Here is a 23,361-nt window from a genome sequence, read left to right as displayed (position 1 = left end):
GTTTTTTTTTTATACCAGGGACTCTTAAACGATTTAGGTTTTAGAGTCCATGGTTATATGAATATCTTATGATTTCTCAACTTTCATCAAATACTTAGGAATGCCATTGAAAGATTTTCAAACCATTAAACGTTTGGGTAAAAAGTTCTGCTAAATTTGATTACCATCGGCTTTTTAGATAATCTCCACGAAGGTCACAATTTTAGTGATTTGACCTTGGGAGGTTTACACCTCCCGAATCCAATTTGCGAAATATCGGTCCTCTTTGTCGGCGGTAATGAAAGAATACATAGAGCGAAGTTTCTATTGTGCGCCGGCCGCATTTTGTTCACGAATAGCTTACGTAATAAATTGAAAGTCGAGATCACAGGCGGATATGGCGCTCTATGGCCCACGCTCAATTCATAAACTGGTCCGCAAATAAAGTGTTTAGAAGTATAATTGACACGTTTGTACGATTTTGCGCTGTAAATTTATCATTTTTCAGGACTCAATGACCAGAAATTGGCAATATTTTTGATACAAACTGAGAAAGTATCAAAACATTTGGGAACGTGTTCCATCCATCCATCCATCCATCCATCCATCCATCCATCCATCCATCCATCCATCCATCCATCCATCCATCCATCCATCCATCCATCCATCCATCCATCCATCCATCCATCCATCCATCCATCCATCCATCCATCCATCCATCCATCCATCCATCCATCCATCCATCCATCCATCCATCCATCCATCCATCCATCCATCCATCCATCCATCCATCCATCTCCAAATCAAACAAATTTGTTGACGGGTGCAATGACAACGCAGCTAATTCAAATACGAACGGCGCGATTGACACACATTCCTATATAACTGACAGAACTGATGCCTAAGAAATGCATTCGGTGCACGGGTTCCATTGAATCATAAATAGATATAACACCCCAAAAACTTGTCGAAATAAGCCAGTGCTGTCCAATGTTGTGTATCTGAACAGCATCGTCAGCAATAAAGGGGAATTCTTCTTTAACTAATAACTGCGCCGCATGAATGTGTCTGTCTGAGAGCCATCCATCTTTCCTCAAAATAACGGCATCAATGTTTGTTAACATGATAGACTTCTTGATCAAAATACCTAAATCAGAAGAATCCGATTGATCTGGTGTCCGTACAACCTTGTCTTGAGGGGATGAAACAGGAATAGCTTGCGAAGAAATATGGTCCATTGGTGTCAGCAATGGTAATGCAAATGTAGACTTTTGTGTCCTTACTCGATTCATAGGTGTACAATTATTTGTATTAGATGATTCCTTGGCAATTACACCACTTGAAACAGTCTTAAAATCAACATTAATAAAGTTTTTAAATCCATCAGCTGTGACACCGAATCGTTTTTTATAGCTGTTACTTCCACTTCTTTGAGCATGTTTTTTCAGAGGATAGTACAGAGAATCTTCAGATTTTCGTTTCCCAATTGTTTTCTTTTTCTTTTCCGGAGACTGGCCACAAACCAACTCCCCATTTATTGGTAATTTAAGAAATGTATCGTTTCGCATTGCCGTCAGTTCAACCAGCTAGTGATTCAAGGTCATTTTCGTCAAGGATATGAACATAGTCAATCATCGTTTTCAGGATGTCTAGGCATTCTCTTCGGGAACGTAGCTTATGAGACACTCTGCGTGCTGGGAGATCTAAACTATCCACGACAATGTTGTCATCATTTGCCCCACTAAAATCACCAACCGGTTCATCGGATATCCCAATTTTTTCAGAATCATTACAAATAGGCGCAGAAGCATCTTTAACATGTGGGACACAAGCAGGATCGAGGCTAAAGATAGGATTTGATATATACAAATGCCCCAAGTCATTCCAGGAACAACCTTCAACGTATTTGAATATAGCGCAGAAGTGCTTACATGGTAACATATGAATGATCCAGTCTTTACAAGTGCATGCAGGCAAGCTATTTTCTGTACCTAAGGTCAATGTGTAAGTGCGAGCGTTGCTTACCACGTGGTAGAGACGATCGCTTACTTTGGTGATATCCACATTTTCAATTGAATTCTGCCAACGAAACGAAACATGATTAACGAAATTGCGAGGTCGATTTTGAAGGAAAAGAGGAATATCATTTGAATATTTTCTATATGTGCTGGGTGAAAATGTATTCAGTTCCACATATCTGAAAAAAACAGCATTATAGTACAAATACGGTAATAATGGAAAATTATCAGCTTCATTTTTCTATTTTTGATTAGAAAATAAAATCAAAAATACTCATTTCATAAGAATTTACACTATGAAAATTCCTCACCTTTTATAGGAATCTGGGATATATGAATTGACAATAACATTCATCAGCTCGCTTAGATAGGATTTGATATATACAAATGCCCAAAGTCATTCCAGGAACATTTTTAGAGTGCAATTTTTGTATCCAGAAAGATATGTGTACTTGAGCGTCTCATTCTGACGCTCAACGCCATTTGTTGTTCTTACACATGACATCCTGTTCAGTTTCAGATATGCAGCAACCCATCTCCTGCGATAAACGTATTGAAAAATTATTCAGTCAGGATATACATATCACCAGAAATTCATAAAGACTAGTCTTTATGAATTTTCGATATCACCTATTGTCTCGAAATTGCGCTTACTTTCTTCTCAGAAATCCAAGTGCCAGTGGACCAATTTCTTAAATTTACATTGGATTTACAAATATGTGACTGCTGTAAGACATTGTATGCTGCATTAAATTGTATTTCATCCGTAGCTGATTGAACGTTACGAAACAATTTGTTGTTCTTACACATGACATCCTGTTCAGTTTCAGATATGCAGCAAACCATCTCCTGCGATAAACGTATTGAAAAATTATTCAGTCAGGATATACATATCACCAGAAATTCATAAAGACTAGTCTTTATGAATTTTCGATATCACCTATTGTCTCGAAATTGCGCTTACTTTCTTCTCAGAAATCCAAGTGCCAGTGGACCAATTTCTTAAATTTACATTGGATTTTCAAATATGTGACTGCTGTAAGACATTGTATGCTGCATTAAATTGTATTTCATCCGTAGCTGATTGAACGTTACGAAACATCCTTTTGACATCTTCTCTGTACTCTATAAATCAAGGTGTATATATGAGGTTTTATCATCATAATCAAATCAAATAGAACTAGTAATGTGATATGAAAAAGAGAGTAAGGCTGAACATACCGACAGGAACTCCATGGTTTGCCTTTGATAGCCATTCATTCCATGCCTTCTCCATGTGGAACTGGCAAAGTTTAACAGAAACATCTGTAAAAATTAGAATCATATAATATAGATCAATATTGTTTCTCAACACATCCTATTCTTAATACTTTCCATCTTAAAGAAGTAAAATTGTTGTTTTTGTAGAAATTGACATTCGTTTAGAGTATGATTATGGAAGAAACCAATAAAACTTATACTGATAAACGTGTGTACAGTGTATTTGTGGTATAGCCCCAAGTTAAGTCTTCAATGAAAAAATAACATTTGTACTGGTATATGGGTTAGTGATCTATTGAATGAGATCATGATAAACAATTTGACAAGCCTACTTGATCATTAACAGAACTGATAAAAAAGTTCTAGTCGCAAAACTGGAAGGTACATTTTGTTAACCAGTCAATAGCAGTGCTTACAGGTACCTACCGGAAAAGGTTGATTCAATGGCATTGATTTCTGCCAGACTGTAATCAGTTGCAAACTGTGCGGGTTTCCAGTCTGGATTCCACTTTTGAAATACTCTTAATGCCTCCTGTATGCTATCTGCAGATTCGTTCTCAGTAAGAAATACCCCAACTACACTGTAGTTGACGTTAGTTCTCACGCAAAGAAAAAATAATGGTAATGCATAGCGCAAAGTTATGTATGTAGCATCAAGCAGACAAAGATCATTGCCATAACGTGAAAGCAGCCTCCTCTGCCATGGTGATTGGTAACATAACGAAAAGTTTTCCGCAGTGCCATCTTCTTTTAAAGCTGAAGGACGGAAATAAACAGAGTCTCCATTTTCAATCCACTTTTCTGATTCAATTTTCAGATTTTCTTGATCATTCTGCAAAAGAAATTACAGATAACTTGCCATTCTTAAAGTGTGTGGACGTGTGGAATTTTGGCAAGGAATTTGAGCACAACAATTGTCAAAATCACAAGCTCTTGTTCCTTGGTGATCAGGTATCAAATGAAAACTGAGTGCTTCTCTCTAACTAAGATATACAAACCTTGCTATGTCGATTTTCCATTTTTGCTTTCATCATAATGTTTCGAATATCATCTCTTGTTGGAAAATATCTCCTCCTTAGTGGATCAGGTTTTGGTAAACCTCGAAATAATTCATTATTGACAAAATTGTTTACAGATCTCATAGTATCAGACACTTTTCTGAAACCTTCTCTGGTCAATTTTATGATGTAGTCTCTGACTTCACTACATACTGGTTCACGAAGCATAGCGCCCTGCATTGAATAGACACATATTGATATCGGACCAGTATACACTGAAGGCATCAATATTTTATGAAGAGTTAGATAAATTTGAAATGATCCAAAAGATATAAATTGTGCTTGTATCAAAAGTTTTAATAACTCTGGAATTATCAAATCAATTATACTGCAATCACAACATAGGCAACTTACTTCACCAGAAACGGGATGATTTGTATGATCTTCAGAACTCGGGAATCGAATAACAAACTGAACAACCCCATGCACAGAATCTATATTAGCAGACAAATCATTTCGCAAGCATTCAGAAGCACTCACTTTATGCTTTCTAACATTTTCAGGTATCTGAAAATGAAACCACATTAAAGCCTGTTATTTGAATCAAATAAAGTATGGCACTTTCAAATATGAATATTTTAAGAAGTATTTCAATGTTGCTTGACTACCTTGATCAAGGGAAATCTCACTATTTGTGAAATGTATATTCTGGCATTGCAGCCAAGTTTGTTTGTGGACTGCACTAAATTTCGTCGTTTCAAAAAAACATGGTCATCCATCTTAAATGAGAAAAAGATAGCCTAAACAATACTGGTGAAATCGAAAGAAAATTCCATAGAACATGTTGGACAGATTTGTGTACCCAGTCCAATATTATATCGTAATCAATGATCAGAAAAAATTATCGGATGAATTTACCATTTTCTTATCTTGTTTTTCTTTAAATTCTTGTTTTTTCTTTAGATTATGATCGGTACCAAAATGACATATCAGTACATGGCGACCCATGTAAATAAATGGTGTTCCATCCCATTCAATAGATGCAGCCCCTACATTATTTCCTAGCTGTGATTCCCATCGAATTGGCCGGTGTTTTTCTTGTTTCTCTTTATACCACTGCCTCCAATCTGTAATACCAAGAAACATCTTCAAGTTTAGTTTACAAGTCTTCACGACACAATCACTTGAATCAAGGCAGGCGCAGGGGCGGATCTAGGGTCTAATTATTTTATAGGAGGGGAGCAGGAAAAATTTGATGCAATTTTAGAGCTATCTATGGGCTTTTCTGGTGGAAAGTCACCGGAAAACATCAACCATATTTTAGACACACCCAATACGGTTAGTTAAGTTTTAGAAAAAATTTACTAAAAAATTAAAACAAATTTTTTTAGCGCACCTTGAAATTTTTTTAGTGGGGAGCGCTCCTGGCCCTGCTCCCCCGGCCCCTTGAATCCGCCCCTTGAATCCGCTGGCGGTATTCAACTTCAAATTCTACTAATAAAAAAGTTAGGTCCAACATTGGCAACAAGTTCCAAATCCAAGCTCTCGACTAGGCCTACTAAATTATCATAAGACTAGTATAGTCTTATGATAATTTGAGTGAGTGCTTCTGAATGCTTGACTAATATAGTCTTATGATAATTTAGTAGGCCTAGTCGAGAGCTTGGATTTGGAACTTGTTGCCAATGTTGGACCTAACTTTTTTATTAGTAGAATTTGAAGTTGAATACCGCCAGCGCCAGTATCAAGCAGTAGGCCTACCTATATTTCCGACAACCTTATATCTTTGTGCTCGATCGTAAAATGAGCTGCTGTTTCGCGTTCGTGATCGGCTATTTGCTGTGAAACATCAGCAAAACTGGGTACCGCAAAACTGTGACTCATTTTTTGATTATTAGCCATCTTGGCGGGGAGCCCACAATATTTTAATGTGTCGTGTTCTTACCGAAAAGTGAGTAGACACGTGGTGATGTTATTATTTACATATGACGTCATCGACAAACTCGTCTTGAAACTAACGACGACCCTCGGGGAGGGTTGAATATGGGATAATGGATAATGACTTGAGTTGTAAACGGCTGGGATTAATTGCCAGTGAGTCGCCCCTAACCCACAGTGTTTAGTAAGGAAACAACAATTTTCACCATGTCTCCATGTCACACATTTTCGTTGCCACCAAAAACGTTATTTTGTCCAAACGGAAAAATCATTTCATTCTCACGAAATAGATTTCGTTCGAGCGAAAAGATTATTTCATTCCCACAAAAAAAGAGATTTATTTTTCACCATGACAGCTTCGGGGCTCCGTATATACGACATATGGCCTACGTATAGGACAAGGAAAATAGACATTGCCAAATAATACTGTATCAATCCGCGGTTGAAAGCCCTCATACCTGCTGGTAGACAGAGGTGGATGCAGAAGGGCCCGCCAATTTTTTTGCAAAGATTGCATATCATGTATTGTATAGTTATTTCGTTCTAGGATCGCTGAACAAGTCTCGTAGACCATTACTAATGAACGAAGCTGTAATTGGATATCAACATTTTGGGTTAGGAAATGACCGAACACTTAACGTTCTTTCTTAATTTCTTGAAAACCATTTAACATGTTTAAACGACGAATAATGTATTTCCAACAACGATCTGTTAATTTCTAGATCGTACGAGAAATTCAATGAAACTCGAAATTGTTGCTTTCCCATTATACGCATTCAATTTGGCTGGAACTGTACCGTACGGGGGTATGGGGGCCCTCCCTAGAAAAAATTTGGTAATCAGGTATGGCCTCTATATAACGACGATTCCCATACTAAATAAACGAAAAATCTAGTATATATACTGTTACATAGATATGTGTGAGAGTTGAAATATATTTGTGTAGGTATTGGGTAATTATAGTTATTTCCAAGAAGATTTCCTTGCATATCTATTTTGAGTAAGTATAATGTATGACGTCAAGAAAATGTTGTGTCTAAAAACTAAATAAGTCTCACGTATTGAAGTACGTTGTATTTACACTTCAAACACGGAATCTAATTAAAAGCTCATACCTAATCGTTGGTGTTTTATAAAACCCAACTAAAACTTGTGGCCAATGATCAACACGTATAATATTTTCTTGAACTTTGCATTATCAAAATAAGCTAAGGTAGGTTATACATACTCCAGATATCCCACATAGATCGAAACAGCTGGTGACGTCTCATATTGCCAATGCTGTTTCGAAATGGGTCACCGTTCAATGTACGTATTTCACTGTTTTATTCGCTCGATCGAGTAGTGTAGGCGACAGGCCTGCATACGTAGTGTTCATCGCCGCATCGATATAGTAGATTAATGCAACATTAGGGAAATCAGGTATTAATACGTAAAAGAGGACGTTCTCTCTGTATATAAAAACCGTATTTGATTCAAAATACATGTAGATCGTGGTCATATTTCAAAGACCTTTAGGTCGGTTTAGCTACAGTATACGTAGTTGTACATGATGTACGTATATAGTGTACTGTATATATGTATATATACATCGCACACGATCAGTGTCGGAATTTCTTGGCGGTCGTAATAACGCAATTTGAATGATTCTTACCGGTTATGTACTGAGCTGACCGAATTCCTCAGAAAATAAGTAGATTAGTACAAAACGATACAACGCTTTTGTGTGTAAAGCAGTAACAACCTGGTGTTATGAATGGTGAGCAGAATTAGTTGATAAATCTTTGTAAGGTATGTAACGTCGGCCGGCATTGTTAATTGCATTAGTCTTGGACGTATAAACGAGCTAAAACTAAACTAACTACATTCAATAGATATCTACTTTGTACGTCCATGTATTAGATAATGTGCATTGTGTAAACTTCATGTATATGGGCGCCTGTCCCGCAAAAAAATTATACCGAGTCTTAGCTTGGTTTCATTGGGACTTATGTCCCAGCGGGCGATAGCGTTCACTTTTCGTCCGTCATTCATCTAGTCATCTTGGGGGTTTTGAAGATGCTTCAATGGATTTTCTTGATACCTTATGTGGTTTATCCATGTGTCTACCCTAGACACGTTTGCAGCCCAAAATCTGGCCCGATCAGATTCAAGATGGCCATTTTGTTTGCTCAAAACGCACTTTTTGCCGTTTTAAGGTTTTCAAGGGACATTTCGAAGACGCTTCACACAATCCTCTTGATCATTCAAATATGGTTGTATATGCCCCGATGCCCCATCAACATAAGACAAATTGGGTCGATCAGACACAATATGGCCGCTCTATTACCTATTTTGAAGCCAATAACGTCATTTCTGCTCTGAATTCCAAGACCTGTAGCTCCTTAATGGTTTTCCGTTTTTTTCATGATGGGTACGTATACTTTTGGAATGGATCTTAGGAGCATATATCAACGGATTTTTCGATCAGTCAGTTATCATCACGCAATCGATAAACCATCTCAGTGTAATCAGTCCGAAATCGTAGAAAGGAAAAGGCTTTTAGCCCACTTGGGACTAGTCTGTTCGTCCGTTCGTCCGTCCGTAGAGGGAATCCAATAATTTTGGGAAGTTTTGAAGACGCATCTATGGATTGTCTTCATATTTGGTTTATATATGTATCTGCCCTAGACACATCTTCGGCGCCAAAACTGGCCTGGTCAGAATCAATATGGTCAACTGGCACGCAATTTTCTTCCCCGAAAAGAGCACTTTTTTACATATTTTTGAAGTTTTTGATGGAAATTTTGAAGACCTTTCGATCAATTACCTTGATCTTTCGTATATATTTATATCCCCTAAGGGTGCATCAGCATAAAAAAACAATTGGGTTGATCGGATAGCAGGATGACCGTCCTGTGAACTTTTTTGTGCCATAAATGTCAATTTTGGTCCTGTTGCTTCCTACTGGTTTGCCAATCTGCATTGCAATTTATATACTGTAGTATTTTATAGCATTATAGTATTGTATGGAAGTGGAACTTTAATACATGAGGCAGGTATTTTTGATCAGCTACTTATTACGCACTTTGCAGCCATCTTAGCGTCATCAGTGCTCATTCATAGGGGGAAAAAGGTTTTTTTAAGGAAAATATAAGCAGGTTTTAACTTATCGTCTTAATATTTGAATTCTATACTACTTCTTGAGTACTGCTCAAAGTAATATTGTGTCCCCCGAGTAGCTTGCCGAAGCCACAGATATTTGAAATTTGAAATTTTAGATCCTCTAAGACGCTCAGCAATTTCAAGATAGGAATTACCGCTAAAAATCACTCAAACCGTGAGCCATGAGTGTATGGTGCAGCGATTCACTACCACTTACCAGTTATCGCAAAGAGAAACAGTTTGCCTGTAAAGTCACATTAGGCAAATATTGACTCATTGAAGAAAAATGTAGGAAAAACAAAGCCCTAAGGGGCACTATGGCCAGCCTGTCAGATTTTTAGCCCAATTGGGACTTTAGTCCCAGCGGGCTATTGCGTTCACTTTCCGTCCGTCCGTTCGTCCGTCCGATCCGTAGATAGAATCCAGTTATTTTTGGAAGTTTTGAAGACGCTTCAAGGTAATGTCTCGATATTTGGTTTATACATGTATCTACCCTAGACACATCTTCAATCCAAAAAATGGCCCTGTCAGATTCAAGATGGCTGACTGGCAGCCATTGTTGTTTGCCAAAATCAGCACTTTTTACACATTTTCGAAGCTTTCGAGGGAAATTTTGAAGACGCTTTGATCAATTACCTTGATCTTTCGTTTATATTTGAATCTACCAAGGGCCCATTAGCATAAGATGGGTCGATCTGACTCAAGATGGCCGTCCTATGACCTTTTTAGTGCCCTAAAATGTCAATTTTGGCCAGAATTCTAGGTCCTGTAGCTTCCTACTGGTTTGCCATTTCTCATTGCAATTTGTGATGGGTATTCTTTGGAAAGGGATGTTTTATACCTGAGACAGGTATTTTTGATCAGCCAATTATGCCGCAATTGGCGGCTTTCTTGGTGTCATCAGTACTCATTCGTAGGTGGGAAAAAGTTTTTCCACATTAAATTGACACCTAAGCAAATAGTGTTACTATATTCAATTGGAAAGTTGTAGCCCATGACGTGTTCTATGTTTTGGGTGAGTTTCAAGGTCATTGGTTTTTGTATGTGGCCACCAGGGGGCGTTGAATAATACAATAGCTTAGTACTCTATATTATATTTGTACCTATGCATATTTTGTTACCACAATCTATTCCAAAGTTGAAGCTCATGACATCTTCCATGATTTTGGTGAGTTTTAAGGGCATTAGTCATTCTATATGGTCACCAGGGGGCGTTGAATAGTAGAATAACTTAGTATTTCCTTATTAGATTGGTACCTAGGCATATTTTGTTACCACGATCAATTGCAAAGTTGTAGCTCATGACATCGTCTATGATTGTGGTGAGTTAACATTAGTTATTCCATATAGTCACCAGGGGGCGTTGAATAGTAGAATAGCTTAGTATTTACTTAGATTGGTACCTAGGCATATTTTGTTACCATGATCGATTGTTAAGTTGTATTTCATGACATGTACTACGATTGTGGTGAGTTTTAAGGTCATTGGGTTTTGCATATGGTCACCAGAGGGCGTTGAATAGTAGAATAACTTAGTATTTCCATATTAAATTGGTAACGAGGCATATTTTGTTATCACAATCAATTACAAAATCATAGCTGCTGACATGTTCTATGATTTTGGTGGGTTTCAAGGTCATTTGTTTTTGTATATGGTCACTAGGGGGCATTATGTATTGAAATTGATAGATTGTTGAGCATTTGAAACCACTTCCCAAGTGGGCATGGTGTCCCTGGACCGGGTGTCACTAAACCTAAGACCCCCTAAATCTAAGACCTAAGACCCGTTAGGTCTTATGTTTAGGGGGTCTTAGGTTTAGTGACACCTATATATGATATACTAAACCTAAGACCCATAAACCTAAGACCCCCAAATATCTCGTCCAAAGTACACAAATAACGAATTAGAGCCAGGTCTTATGTTTGTGGGTCTTAGGTTTAGTGACACCTATATATAATATACTAAACCTAAGACCCATAACCCTAAGACCCCCAAATATCTCGTCTCTGATAAAGAAACCAAATTTTAATAGGCCATCGATGGATCATTTTAACTAATATCTATATATTAGAACCATTTTGAATAGTCTAACGTACACAAATAATGATTTAGAGTCGGGTCTTAGGTTTATGGGTCTTAGGTTTAGTGACACCTTTATATAATATACTAAACCTAAGACCCATAAACCTAAGACCCTCAAATATCTCGTCTCTGATAAATAAACCTAATTTAAATGGGCCATCGATGGATCATTTTAACTAATATCTATATATCAGAACCATTTCGAATAGTCTAAAGTACACAAATAATGATTTAGAGTCGGGTCTTAGGTTTATGGGTCTTAGGTTTAGTGACACCTATATATAATATACTAAACCTAAGACCCACAAACCTAGGACCCTCAAATATCTCGTCTCTGATAAATAAACCTAATTTAAATGGGCCATCGATGGATCATTTTAACTAATATCTATATATCAGAACCATTTCGAATAGTCTAAAGTACACAAATAATGATTTAGAGTCGGGTCTTAGGTTTATGGGTCTTAGGTTTAGTGACACCTATATATAATATACTAAACCTAAGACCCATAAACCTAAGACCCTCAAATATCTCGTCTCTGATAAATAAACCTAATTTAAATGGGCCATCGATGGATCATTTTAACTAATATCTATATATTAGAACCATTTCGAAAAGTCTAAAGTACACAAATAATGATTTAGAGTCGGGTCTTAGGTTTATGGGTCTTAGGTTTAGTGACACCTATATATAATATACTAAACTTAAGACCCATAAACCTAAGACCCCCAAATATCTCGTCTCTGATAAATGAACCAAATTTAAATAGGCCATCGATGGATCATTTTAACTAATATCTATATATTAGAACCATTTTGAATAGTCTAACGTACACAAATAATGATTTAGAGTCGGGTCTTAGGTTTATGGGTCTTAGGTTTAGTGACACCTATATATAATATACTAAACCTAAGACCTATAAACCTAAGACCCTCAAATACGTCTCTGATAAATAAACCAAATTTAAATAGGCCATCGATGGATCATTAACTAATATCTATATATTAGAACCATTTTGAATAGTCTTAAGTACACAAATAATGACTTAGAGTCGGGTCTTAGGTTTATGGGTCTTAGGTTTAGTGACACCTATATATAATATACTAAACCTAAGACCCATAAACCTAAGACCCTCAAATATCTCGTCTCTGATAAATAAACTCATTTAAATGGGCCATCGATGGATCATTTTATCTAATATCTATATATTAGAACCATTTTGAATAGTCTAAAGTACACAAATAATGATTTAGAGTCGGGTCTTAGGTTTATGGGTCTTAGGTTTAGTGACACCTATATATAATATACTAAACCTAAGACCTATAAACCTAAGACCCTCAAATATCTCGTCTCTGATAAATAAACCTAATTTAAATGGGCCATCGATGGATCATTTTAACTAATATCTATATATTAGAACCATTTCGAAAAGTCTAAAGTACACAAATAATGATTTAGAGTCGGGTCTTAGGTTTATGGGTCTTAGGTTTAGTGACACCTATATATAATATACTAAACCTAAGACCCATAAACCTAAGACCCCCAAATATCTCGTCTCTGATAAATGAGCCAAATTTAAATAGGCCATCGATGGATCATTTTAACTAATATCTATATATTAGAACCATTTTGAATAGTCTAACGTACACAAATAATGGCCTAAGACTTAGGTCTTAGGTTTATGGGTCTTAGGTTTAGTATATCATATATAGGTGTCACTAAACCTAAGACCCCCTAAACATAAGACCTAACGGGTCTTAGGTCTTAGGTTTATGGGGTCTTAGGTTTAGTGACACCCTCCCTGGACCCCTAGTTATAAAATGGCAAATGATGATGCATTCTGTGGGTTAAATTTGTCAAAATACACTCCCAGCCAAAGTCAATATCTAATAATTTACACAATACAATCGTAGAATACAAAAGTAGCACGGACAGCGACTGGATCTGGCAGGAACAAATACCTCAGATAAATCTTTTTTTTTATTTGTTCAATAAAGTAAAATTGAATTGGATTTGATATCTATTGCAGAAAAAAATTTGATTGAATTTGTAGTTTGAGCACATGGCTAATTAGCATTAATTAGCTAATCAAGGTCCATCTAACCGATTTGAGAAAAAGCTATTTTTCTCGGACTCGGGACTCTTTCCCGCACGATAGTCAATGATATTTTCTGTAGTACTAATAAAAATATTCTTCCCAAAAACCAAATCAACTCAAAGCTTTCACAGAAATCGATCTTAAAATACAATTTTAGATATAAAATAAAACCTGGAAGTAAAACGGTAGACGATACCGCGGGTTCACGCGAACACCTGCTGATTTCTGCGGCTAAGCCAATCATAGTTGCTTTCTGATTGGCTTTTCAAAACCAATATTTTTGCGATCAGATATTCGCGAAAAAGCTCATATAAAATTCAACGAAGCCCTCTTTCAAAATTCAGCTACGTAGAGTTTGGAGAATGGATAATGCTTTAATGAATGATCTGTATGAATATATGCCCAGTTGCACACTCAAAGAGCCTTTGCTCTGGAAACCATGTCATTTATTTTCGCTCCATTTGTATAGTAATAGGCTCAGCCCACGGCTGGCCTAAAAAGTAACGCTCAAGCGGAACTCGCGGTAGGCTGGATCCGCCACTGCCAGGGGACGTTGAATAGCCGGATAGCTTAGTATTTTCATATTGTATTGGCAACCAGGCTTAAACGCGAGAGATCCCACAATAAATATCAACGCATAGCAACAATACGTGCCCAGGCATATTTTGTAACCGCAGTGAATCGCAAAATAGTAGTTTGTTACATGTTCTATGATTGTGGTGAGTTTCAAAGTAATTCTTATTTATATATGGTCACCAGGTGGCGTTGAATAGCTGAATAACTTTGTATTTTCATGTTGTGTTGTCTCAATGCATATTTTGTAGCCACAATCAATGGCAAAATTGTAGCTTGTTGAGCATTTCAAACAAATTCCCAAGTCGGCGTGGTGTACCTAGACCAACTGTCGAACTTTTTGACGTGCGCGGAACTTATGCGTGGCCTTATCAGAGGATGAGTACAGGACATGACAAGCCCGTAGCCAGGATTTTGAAACGGGCGTTCTTAAATTATAAAAAGGGCACTTTTGCATGTTCAGTATCCCAGGCTGTGCTTAAAAACATAATTCTATAGCTGTTCCACACACTAAAAACAACAATGTAAGAATGAAATTTATTCACCACTAATTTATGCAGTAAGTCAGGCCCGTATACAGCCTATCATTTGGCTTGGTGCGAATTTAGAGAGGGTGGAACTTATTTGATTGCGTTGGGTGGCGACTGCGAGCGACGCAGATGCGAGGCACCACGAGGGGGTTTGGGCGTCTTCGACCATGAAAATTTGAAACGTTTTAGATGCATTTCTGGCCAAATTTGAGAATAATTCACAATAGAATGTCACTGAAAAAAATGTACTTAATCCTCAAAACACCCAACGCATGAAGGCCAAATTGGTCCCTCCATCATTCATTGAACATTGCATGTAGTTGTTTCGCCGACGTAAGGTGACTAGTATATTATAAAATATTCTATATTATAGCAATATTCTTAAAAAAACATCTATAGAATCTCCGAAATGTAATTTAAAAGAATACTATGATGAAAATGTTATTAAAGAAATATGAAAAAAGTTTTTAGCCCACTTGGGACTTAAGCCACAGCGGGCTATTGCGTTCACTTTTCGTCCGTCGTCCGTCCGTCCGTAGACGGAATCCAGTTATTTTGGTAAGTTTTGAAGACGCTTCAAGGTAACGTCTTGATATTTGGGTTACACGTGTATCTACACTAGACACATCTTCAGCCCAAAAACTGGCCCTGTCAGAATCATGATGGCTGACTGGCAGCCATTGTTGTTCGCCAAAATCAGCACTTTTTACACATTTTTGAACTTTTTGAGGGAAATTTTGAAGACGCTTTGATCAATTACCTTGATCTTTCGGATATATATGAATCCCCCCAGGGCCCATCAACGAAACAAAAATTGGGTCGGTCGGACTCAAGATGGCCGTCCTATGACCTTTTTAGTGCCCAAAAATGTTAATTTTTGCCCGAATTCTGAGTCCTGTAGCTTCCTACTGGTTTACCATTTCTCATTGCATTTTGTGATGGGTATTCTTTGGAAAGGGATGTTTTATACCTCAGACAGGTATTTTTCATCAGCCAATTATGACGCAATTGGCGGCCATCTTGGTGTCAGCAGTACTCATTCGTAAGTGGGAAAAAGTTTTTCCACACTATATTGATACCTAAGCGTATTTTGCTACCAGAATCAATAAGAAAGTTGTAGCTCATAACGTGTTCTATGATTGTGGTGAGTTTCAAGGTAATTGGATTTCGTATATGGCCACCAGGGGGCGTTGAATAATACAATATCTTAGCATTTCTTTATTATATTCGTACCTATGCATATTTTGTAACCACAATCAATTGGAAAGTTGTAGCTCATGACATCATCTATGATTGTTGTGAGTTTTAAGGACATTAGTTTTTCTATATGGTCACCAGGGGGCGTTGAATAGTAGAATAACTTAGTATTTCCTTATTATATTGGTACCTAGGCATATTTTGTTACCATGATCAATTGCAAAGTTGTAGTTCATGACATGTTCTATGATTGTGGTAAGTTTTGAGGTCATTGGGTTTTGAATATGGTCTCCAGAGGGCGTTGAATAGTAGAATAACTTAGTATTTCCATATCAATTTGGTAACGAGGCATATTTTGTTATCACAATCAATTACAAAATCGTAGCTGCTGACATGTTCTATGATTGTGGTGAGTTTCAAGGTCATTGGTTTTTGTATATGGTTGCCAGGGGGCGTTGAATATTGAAATTGTTAGATTGTTGAACATTTGGAAACACTTCCCAAGTGGGCATGGTGTCCCTGGACCCCTAGTTTGATTCGTCAACTGTGTGAGCCATATGTGTTTCTGTAAACATTATAAACAAACGGACTGCCCACTGAGTCGCCGGTAGGATGTAGCCTACACTGGATCTCAAGTGGTGCCTCTGAACCTGTTACATAGGCTAAGAAATTACCAAAATCATGAAGGGCAACTTTCTAAAAAGGGGCGTTCGTTCGTTCGAACGAACGACCCCCCCCCCCCCCCTGGCTACGGGCTTGCATGAGAAAGGTGTGATATCGTTTTAGAAAGGAATGGAAATCCTAAGAGTATATGTCCATGATGTATTTACTCTGAAAATACTGCCATTAGATTGGAAATGCAGTAAAACGACTTATATTTTAGTAATTTTCGTTATATTTTGTCATAAAAATAACTGGTTTAGTATCCCAAACACGCAATCAAGCTGCTGTGACAAGTCACCCCGTCCTCTTTTAGTTTACCTAGACAAATGGCTTTCTAATGTCAGTAGGTTGACAAACTCACAGAAAGAAGAACAAACTGAGAGATAGTTTGACGTTTCAACTAGATTCATTCCGACAATTCTATATGCCATTTTCAAAATATTCAATGTTCATGTCTGATAAAACTAGTAGTCTACTGATTTCATATATAAAACCAAAAACTAAAACTTTCAGGTCTATCCGACATAAACATTATATACCAGCTTAGTTGCGTTCGATCTCTAGATAACGTACGTAAAGAACAAAGATTTTAGATAAGACATACGTTTCATGTTTTCCGTACACCACTTAATGTACTGCTATACATCTACAGATTTACATACGTATTTACCGTTTTATCTAATGTATCACATGATTCATACCACTCGCACCATTGATGAATGTACGTATATACGTACGTACACCTACTCATGTACGTATGTGTACTATAAGAATTAAGAAACAACTTAGAGTCGGCTTATTCCATGGAACATAATTCGTTTATTCATTACGATAGGATATAAATTACTAGCCCATTTGAGACACTCAGCGGGCAGTTTCATTTTCATTAAGTTGCGTAACAGTGATCGACCCGTAACGACTTCCTATATATCAAACAAATACATTACTGATAGCTGATATAGTGGAAGCGGATATAATGACACATTGTCACAGTTGAGTGGGCATATGTTGGTTCACTTGGGACCTTCATTTTTGGCCCGACGCGTATTCAGTTGGCACTTATTTGAAAAACTTTCGTACGGGAAGTTACGCGCAAAGGAATGCCTACTTGAATGTGATAAGTACCATTTATTTTTATTTTTTAAGGAATAGATATAATATGTTTCTCTTAGAATAATTAATTTACATACAGCGTGACAAAAATCCTATTCAAACGATGTGTGTGAGCATCGCATGCGAATAATGCCGGCCAAAATGTCACTACCAACTTGTACTAGCAAACTCATCTGGTGGAACGTCAAAGAGGTTGCTCGACACCTGTATTTTGTTCTCTTCTCTAAGCAAATTGAATTTGAACCGCTTGGCAATCACTGAAATGAATCAAATCAGTATAAAGCGAATAGTCTTTTCTATGATCTACCGACACTATGATTAACGAATGTGCACCGCCTATGCGTAAGGCACATATTCAATCGAAAGGCCCGATGACTGAATACTCGCAATACCCGCAAATATAGGGCTGCGAAAACAGCGAGTCATTTTAAAAATTTGCTTAGTATTACGTCTGAACCGTGGATCCTTCGCACCACAGCAGGATATTGAATAGAACTAAGTTTGCTCCCTGTACAATATAATATGGAGGTATCCAGTGTGATTCTACAGGAAATACTGAATAATAGCATGTCTGAATTGCTGAACAGAATACCATTGAGCCATGCATTTTGAGTCCAGGGGCCAGTTGCATAGTCATGGCTTAGAATTAAGACCAATTTAGTCTATAGCCAATCTAAGAACTTGAGACCAGTCTTAAGATTAAAGACCACTTTTGGACTTAAGTCTCGACTGTACAACTGGCCCCAGGAGATTCTTACTCCCGGATAGTAGATACAGAGTTATTTTGAATTTTAATGATTTCGTTGAATATCATCACTTTAAGATGGACACCTGCAATTAAAGATGTTCTTTAGCTCTAGTTAAAAAAGATCGTGGGTTCACAGCTGTTGTTTTAAATGATGCTTCACTTTTCAATACCTGTCCGTGTGGATTTTAGGAAATACTTATCGTTTCTTAGGGAATAACTTATCTTTTCGGTGCAGTTGTTCTGGACAAGAGTTTGCTCCTGACGTGGGAAACCCGTTTTATTTACGAGACTAGAAGTATATGCTCATTTACCATTCAGGTTAACATAAATCACACTTCATGCCGCACCAAGTTGCTAAATTTGTTGTATCATTACAGTGTAATAAGTTGATATTATACCACTAGTGCTGGAAAGAAAGAAAATTAAAGAGCCTGTGTATGAAACAAATATCAATAGAAATGTTTATTCGTGATCTCTCGAGTAATTGGACATTTGGTGGCTGCTGAACCGGGGTCATTGACTTGACCCCCTTTTCTTCAAGACAAGAAACTGAGGGCAATAATATGTTGAAAGTTTCTATGGGAAATTATGATGCGATGGATTTAACAAAATTTGGTCAAACAATTTCAATTGGATTGAATAAAACTATAATTGATATAAAGCATATGTATCTCTGGTGGAAGCGGACATTCTATATTAGTGTGAGCGGTCCGCACAATAAGGGTGCGATTCTCGATGGATTTTTCTTAATGTTACTACGAGGATTGAGGCAGGCGAGATGTTCATCCTTATTGAAAACGGAGGTTATCGGCCATCAAATATGGCCGCCAGTGTAATTCTCTTGTTAGCAAAATACAGCGATAGTTCTCGATGATTTTTTTATGAAACATTGGAGGGTACTTCTAAAGTACGAAATTACGTAATATGAAACAAAATTCCGAAATACAAAACGGAATTACGACATAGAAAACGAAATTACCAAATGCTTAAGTACGAAACGAAATACGTAACGAAATGCTAAACAACGAAACGAAATGGCCATTCTTTCGTAGGTCCTGCTAAAGTATGAGATGAAATACGAAACGTAAGTGTAATTTGTTTCGCTTCAGTAGCGGACTCACGGTTCCGCGCCGTGGGCGAGTTTAGCGATATCGTCAGGTTGGAATCCATGCCGGGGGAGAATGTTCTATGCATGCTCATATATAACTTGAAGTGACCGATTAATTAATTACGGGTTGGAGAACGAAGTGTGCGTTAAAACATATCCTGCAGTGTTTAGGCTAAAAGTGATGTATTATATTTCGTAATTTCGTAATTTAGCGGGACCCTGAATACGAAACGGAAAATAGCCAATTGATTGACAGGATGATAGCGCAGAAGAAAAAAGGTCAGTTGGTGGCACTAATCCAACATGACAAAAAGACAATATTTTTAAGGTTATAGATATGCTGATGCTGGTTGCCAAAAATATTTTCCAGGTTGCTCAGGGTTTAATCTTGAAGCGAGCGGGAGTGCACATTCAAGAAATCCATTTTCCGCGTGAATGAAAATCGTACAAAGTCTGTGGTTTTATCCCTCACTCTTTGTGTAAATTTGTCGGTAGATGTAAAACATTAACCATTTAATACCGCACCACAGTGTTTTCTGCCAATGCATTAAGGCCCATGGGCCTCTTGTTTTTTTACGGTTACATGATCCAAAATAACTTCGAAAGATGCTAAATAACTTCGAAAGTTAATCGAAACCCGAGTGTCAGTCAGTGGTGTGTACCGTTCCCTGCGAGCGTTCGCGTGCTAAACCGGCCACTTTCCACGAGGTGACTATGATTCACGCAGAAGTAAATCGTTAAAGGTCATTTGGCGCATTCATTTTTCAAGATTCTATTTCAAAGTTTAATACAATCCTGTTAACCTAGCTAAATTTTCTAATCATAATTTTACCAAAATATTTTGGCGCGCGCGCCTATATAAAGATTACAAGCACGCCCACTGTGTGTAGTTCAGTTTAGGGCACATGCCCAATAAATAGAAAATCGCACAAGAGTTATTCATAATATGTTCACAAATCATAGACAAGAGCCCCGAGGGGCACTATGGCTAGCCTTCCAGCTTTTCATAAAATGGCAAATGATGATACATTCTGTGGGTTAAATTTGTCAAAATACACTCCCAGCTGAGAGTCAATTACAATCGTAGAATACAAAAGTAGCACAGACAGCGACTGGATCTGGCAGGATAAAATACCTCAGATATAACTTTTCCCTTGGTCTTATTGATTTTAATGTGGAATAGAATTGAATTTTCTGAAATTTGCTCAATAAAACAAAATTGAATTGGATTTGATATTTTTTGCAGAATAAAATTTGATTGAATTTGTAGTTTGAGCACATGGCTAATTAGTATATCAAGGTCATCTATCCGATTTAAGAAAAAGCTATTTTTTCCGGACTTAGCACAATGGTCAACGATATTTTCTGTGGTGCTAATAAAATATTCCTCCCAAAAACCAAATCAACTAAAGCTTTTACAGATATCGATCTTGAGATACAATTTTAGATCTAAAAATAAAACCAGTAAGTAATACGGTAGACGATACCGCGGGTTCACGTGAACACCTGCTGATTTCTGCGGCTAAGCCAATAATCATAGAGAAGTCTTTGCTTTCTGATTGGCTTTTCAAAACCAATATTTTTGCGATCAGATATTCGCGAAAAAGCTCATATAAATTTTAACGAGGCCCTTTTTCAAAATTCAGCTACGTAGAGTTTGGAGAATGGATAATGCTTTAATGAATGATTTGTATGAATATATGCTCAGTTGCACAGACAAAGAGCCTTTGCTCTGGAAATCATGTCATTTAAATTCACTCCATTTAAATAGTAATAGGCTCAGCCTACGGCTGGCCCAATAATATGCTACTGATTCGAATTTTAGTTCAGCCTCTACTGAGAAATAAAACTTTTAAATCAGCAATTTCAGCGCGCTCACAGTTATTGTTTATGTATATGCAGGTGCGTGTTTCTAACTATTTCCAGTCATTTTACTACGTATACAACTGTCCGCCTACTGTAGGCCGGAGTAGAACATGGACAAGTAGCCGGACGGCTTGCGTCGAGTCGGTATAGGCGTCGGGTTTCCGTCTCAAGCCGGCTTATGTCGAACCGATAGAGCAACCGCTAGTTGCCGCTAATCGGCGATAAACCCAGTTGCGTCGGTATATAAGAGTCGAGTCGCTTGTCGTTAACGCTACTGAGCGAACCAGGAGCTCGTGTTTATCACGGAGATACCGCAAAAATAGCGCCGACTAAGGGTTGTAGGTGAACTACGTAAACAAGAAGAATAAATAAACGACTAATATAGGTCTTATTAGTAATTTTTGTTTTCGATCAGTCAGGTCACAGGTTGTTATTCATATACAAGTAGTATTTGGTTCAATAATCACAAAATGTACAATTTATTGGGCAGTGCCCTTTAAGTCCCGGATGGAGTGGTTCACAGTGAATAATTTGTACACTCGATGCGTGCTGCTGAGGCACTTTTTAGCCCGCTTGGGACTTAAGTCCATGTGGGCTATTGCGTTCACTTTTCGTCCGTCGTCCGTAGACGGAATCCAGTTATTTAGGAAAGTTTTGAAGACGCTTCAATGTAATGTTTTGATATTTGGGTACACGTGTATCTACCCTAGACACATCTGCAGCCCAAAAACTGGACCTGTCAGAAACAAGATGGCGGCCTGGCAGCTATTGTTGTTCGCCATCAGCACTTTATACACATTTTTGAAGTTTTTGAGGGAAATTTTTAAGACGCTTTGATCAATATCTTGATCTTTCGTATATATTTTAATCTTCCAACGGCCCAACAGCATAAGAAAAATTTGGTCGATCCGACACAAGATGGCCGTCCTATGACCTTTTATGTGCTCAAAAAAATGACAATTTTGTCCCGAATTCTGCGTTCTGTAACTTCCTACTGGTTTGCTATTTCTCATTGCAATTAGTGATGGGTATTCTTTGGAAAGGGATCTTTTATACCTGAGACAGGTATTTTGGATCAGCAAATTATGATGCAATTGGCGGCCATCTTGGTGTCATCAGTTCTCATTCGTAGGTGGAAAAAAATGTTTTTCTACATTATATCGATACCTAAGCATATTTTCTTAGCAGAATCAATTGGAAAGTTGTAGCTCTTAACGTGTTCTATGATATTGGCGAGTTTCAAGGTCATTGTATATGGCCACCAGGGGGCGTTGAATATTACAATAACTTAATGTTTCTCTATTATATTTGAACCTAGGCATATTTTGTTACCATGATCAATTGCAAAGTTGTAACTGATGACATATTCTATGATTATGGTGTGACAACATTTGGTTTTGCATATGGTCTCCTCCAGGGGGCGTTGAACAGAAGAATCACTTAGTATTTCCATAACAAATTGATAATAGGCATATTTTGTTACCACAATCAATTACAAAAAACAGTAGCTGCTGACATGTTCTATGATTGTGGTGAGTTTCAAGGTGATTGGTTCTTGTATATGGTCACCAGGGGACGTTGAATATCGAAATTGTTAGATTGTCGAGCATTTGAAACCACTTTTCAAGTGGGCAAGGCGTCCCTGGACCCCCTAGTTTGTATTTGTGAACGGTAACATACTTGATACACGATACTACAGGGTTCTTCAAAAATATACAGTTGACGCAAGTGTTTAGTTTGCAAATATGTCGAATTAAATTAGGCATTTTCCACCTGTCCTCAGTCCCATAAATACAAGAAACATGATGTATGCTTCATTGTCTTATGACGGTGAACGAAAAGCAGAATAGAGCTGTCTAGGTTTGAAATAACTTTCGTGCAATGGACGCAATACAATATTAGTTTATGAGGCTACACAATTTATTTGTACTGGCCATATTGATAATTTTCTGAAACCCGTGTTTTAATTTTAGTTTTGCTTCGCCTTTCACAGGCCTATTGTCCTCTCTGCTAGTACGCAAACTGAAAACTTGTTTAATATTAAC

The 23,361-nt window shown here is 37.5% G+C and overlaps 3 protein-coding genes across 5 annotated transcripts in view; 1 reads left to right on the top strand and 2 right to left on the bottom strand.

Annotated features, from left to right (window-relative positions):
• Positions 1-1,557: 1,557 nt before the first annotated feature.
• LOC141898911 (uncharacterized) lies at positions 1,558-5,401 on the bottom strand. Its single transcript, XM_074785057.1, has 8 exons — positions 5,174-5,401; positions 4,924-5,034; positions 4,670-4,822; positions 4,256-4,489; positions 3,684-4,089; positions 3,241-3,302; positions 2,700-2,846; positions 1,558-2,058 (listed from the first exon to the last, which is right to left on the bottom strand). Exons 1-8 carry the CDS (start codon positions 5,399-5,401, stop codon positions 1,558-1,560), a joined length of 1,842 nt encoding a protein of 613 aa, XP_074641158.1.
• A 2,039-nt stretch (positions 5,402-7,440) lies between these two features.
• Positions 7,441-23,361, top strand: part of LOC141900871 (uncharacterized) — an 18,503-nt gene continuing 2,582 nt past the window's right edge. Inside the window, exon 1 of one of the 3 annotated variants that reach the window (XM_074787922.1) lies at positions 7,441-7,501. The gene's annotated coding sequence lies outside the window, so the exon portion shown is untranslated. Of the gene's footprint in view, positions 7,502-7,530; positions 7,985-23,361 lie in introns of those variants that run through there. The other 2 variants (XM_074787921.1, XM_074787920.1) reach the window with 2 other exon arrangements.
• LOC141900872 (serine protease HTRA2, mitochondrial-like) overlaps positions 17,319-23,361 on the bottom strand; it is a 26,296-nt gene continuing 20,253 nt past the window's right edge. The window contains exon 7 of the transcript XR_012618787.1: positions 17,319-18,748. The gene's annotated coding sequence lies outside the window, so the exon portion shown is untranslated. The remainder of the gene's footprint in view (positions 18,749-23,361) is intronic.

Source organism: Tubulanus polymorphus, chromosome 2 (assembly GCF_964204645.1).
Source record: "Tubulanus polymorphus chromosome 2, tnTubPoly1.2, whole genome shotgun sequence".
NCBI lineage: Eukaryota > Metazoa > Nemertea > Palaeonemertea > Tubulaniformes > Tubulanidae > Tubulanus > Tubulanus polymorphus.
Note: the sequence above shows the minus strand (reverse complement) of the source record. Positions and strands in the feature narration are given on the sequence as shown.

Excerpts from the sequence above, each read along its gene's own strand:
- LOC141898911 (XM_074785057.1), bottom strand. The coding sequence starts at position 5,401 with ATGTTTCTTGGTATTACAGATTGGAGGCAGTGGTATAAAGAGAAACAA. Across the intron at positions 5,035-5,173 it reads AAAAACAAGATAAGAAAATG|ATGGATGACCATGTTTTTTT; the intron begins GTAAATTCATCC and ends TTCTCATTTAAG. Across the intron at positions 2,059-2,699 it reads CACATATTTGTAAATCCAAT|AATTCAATTGAAAATGTGGA; the intron begins GTAAATTTAAGA and ends TTTCGTTGGCAG.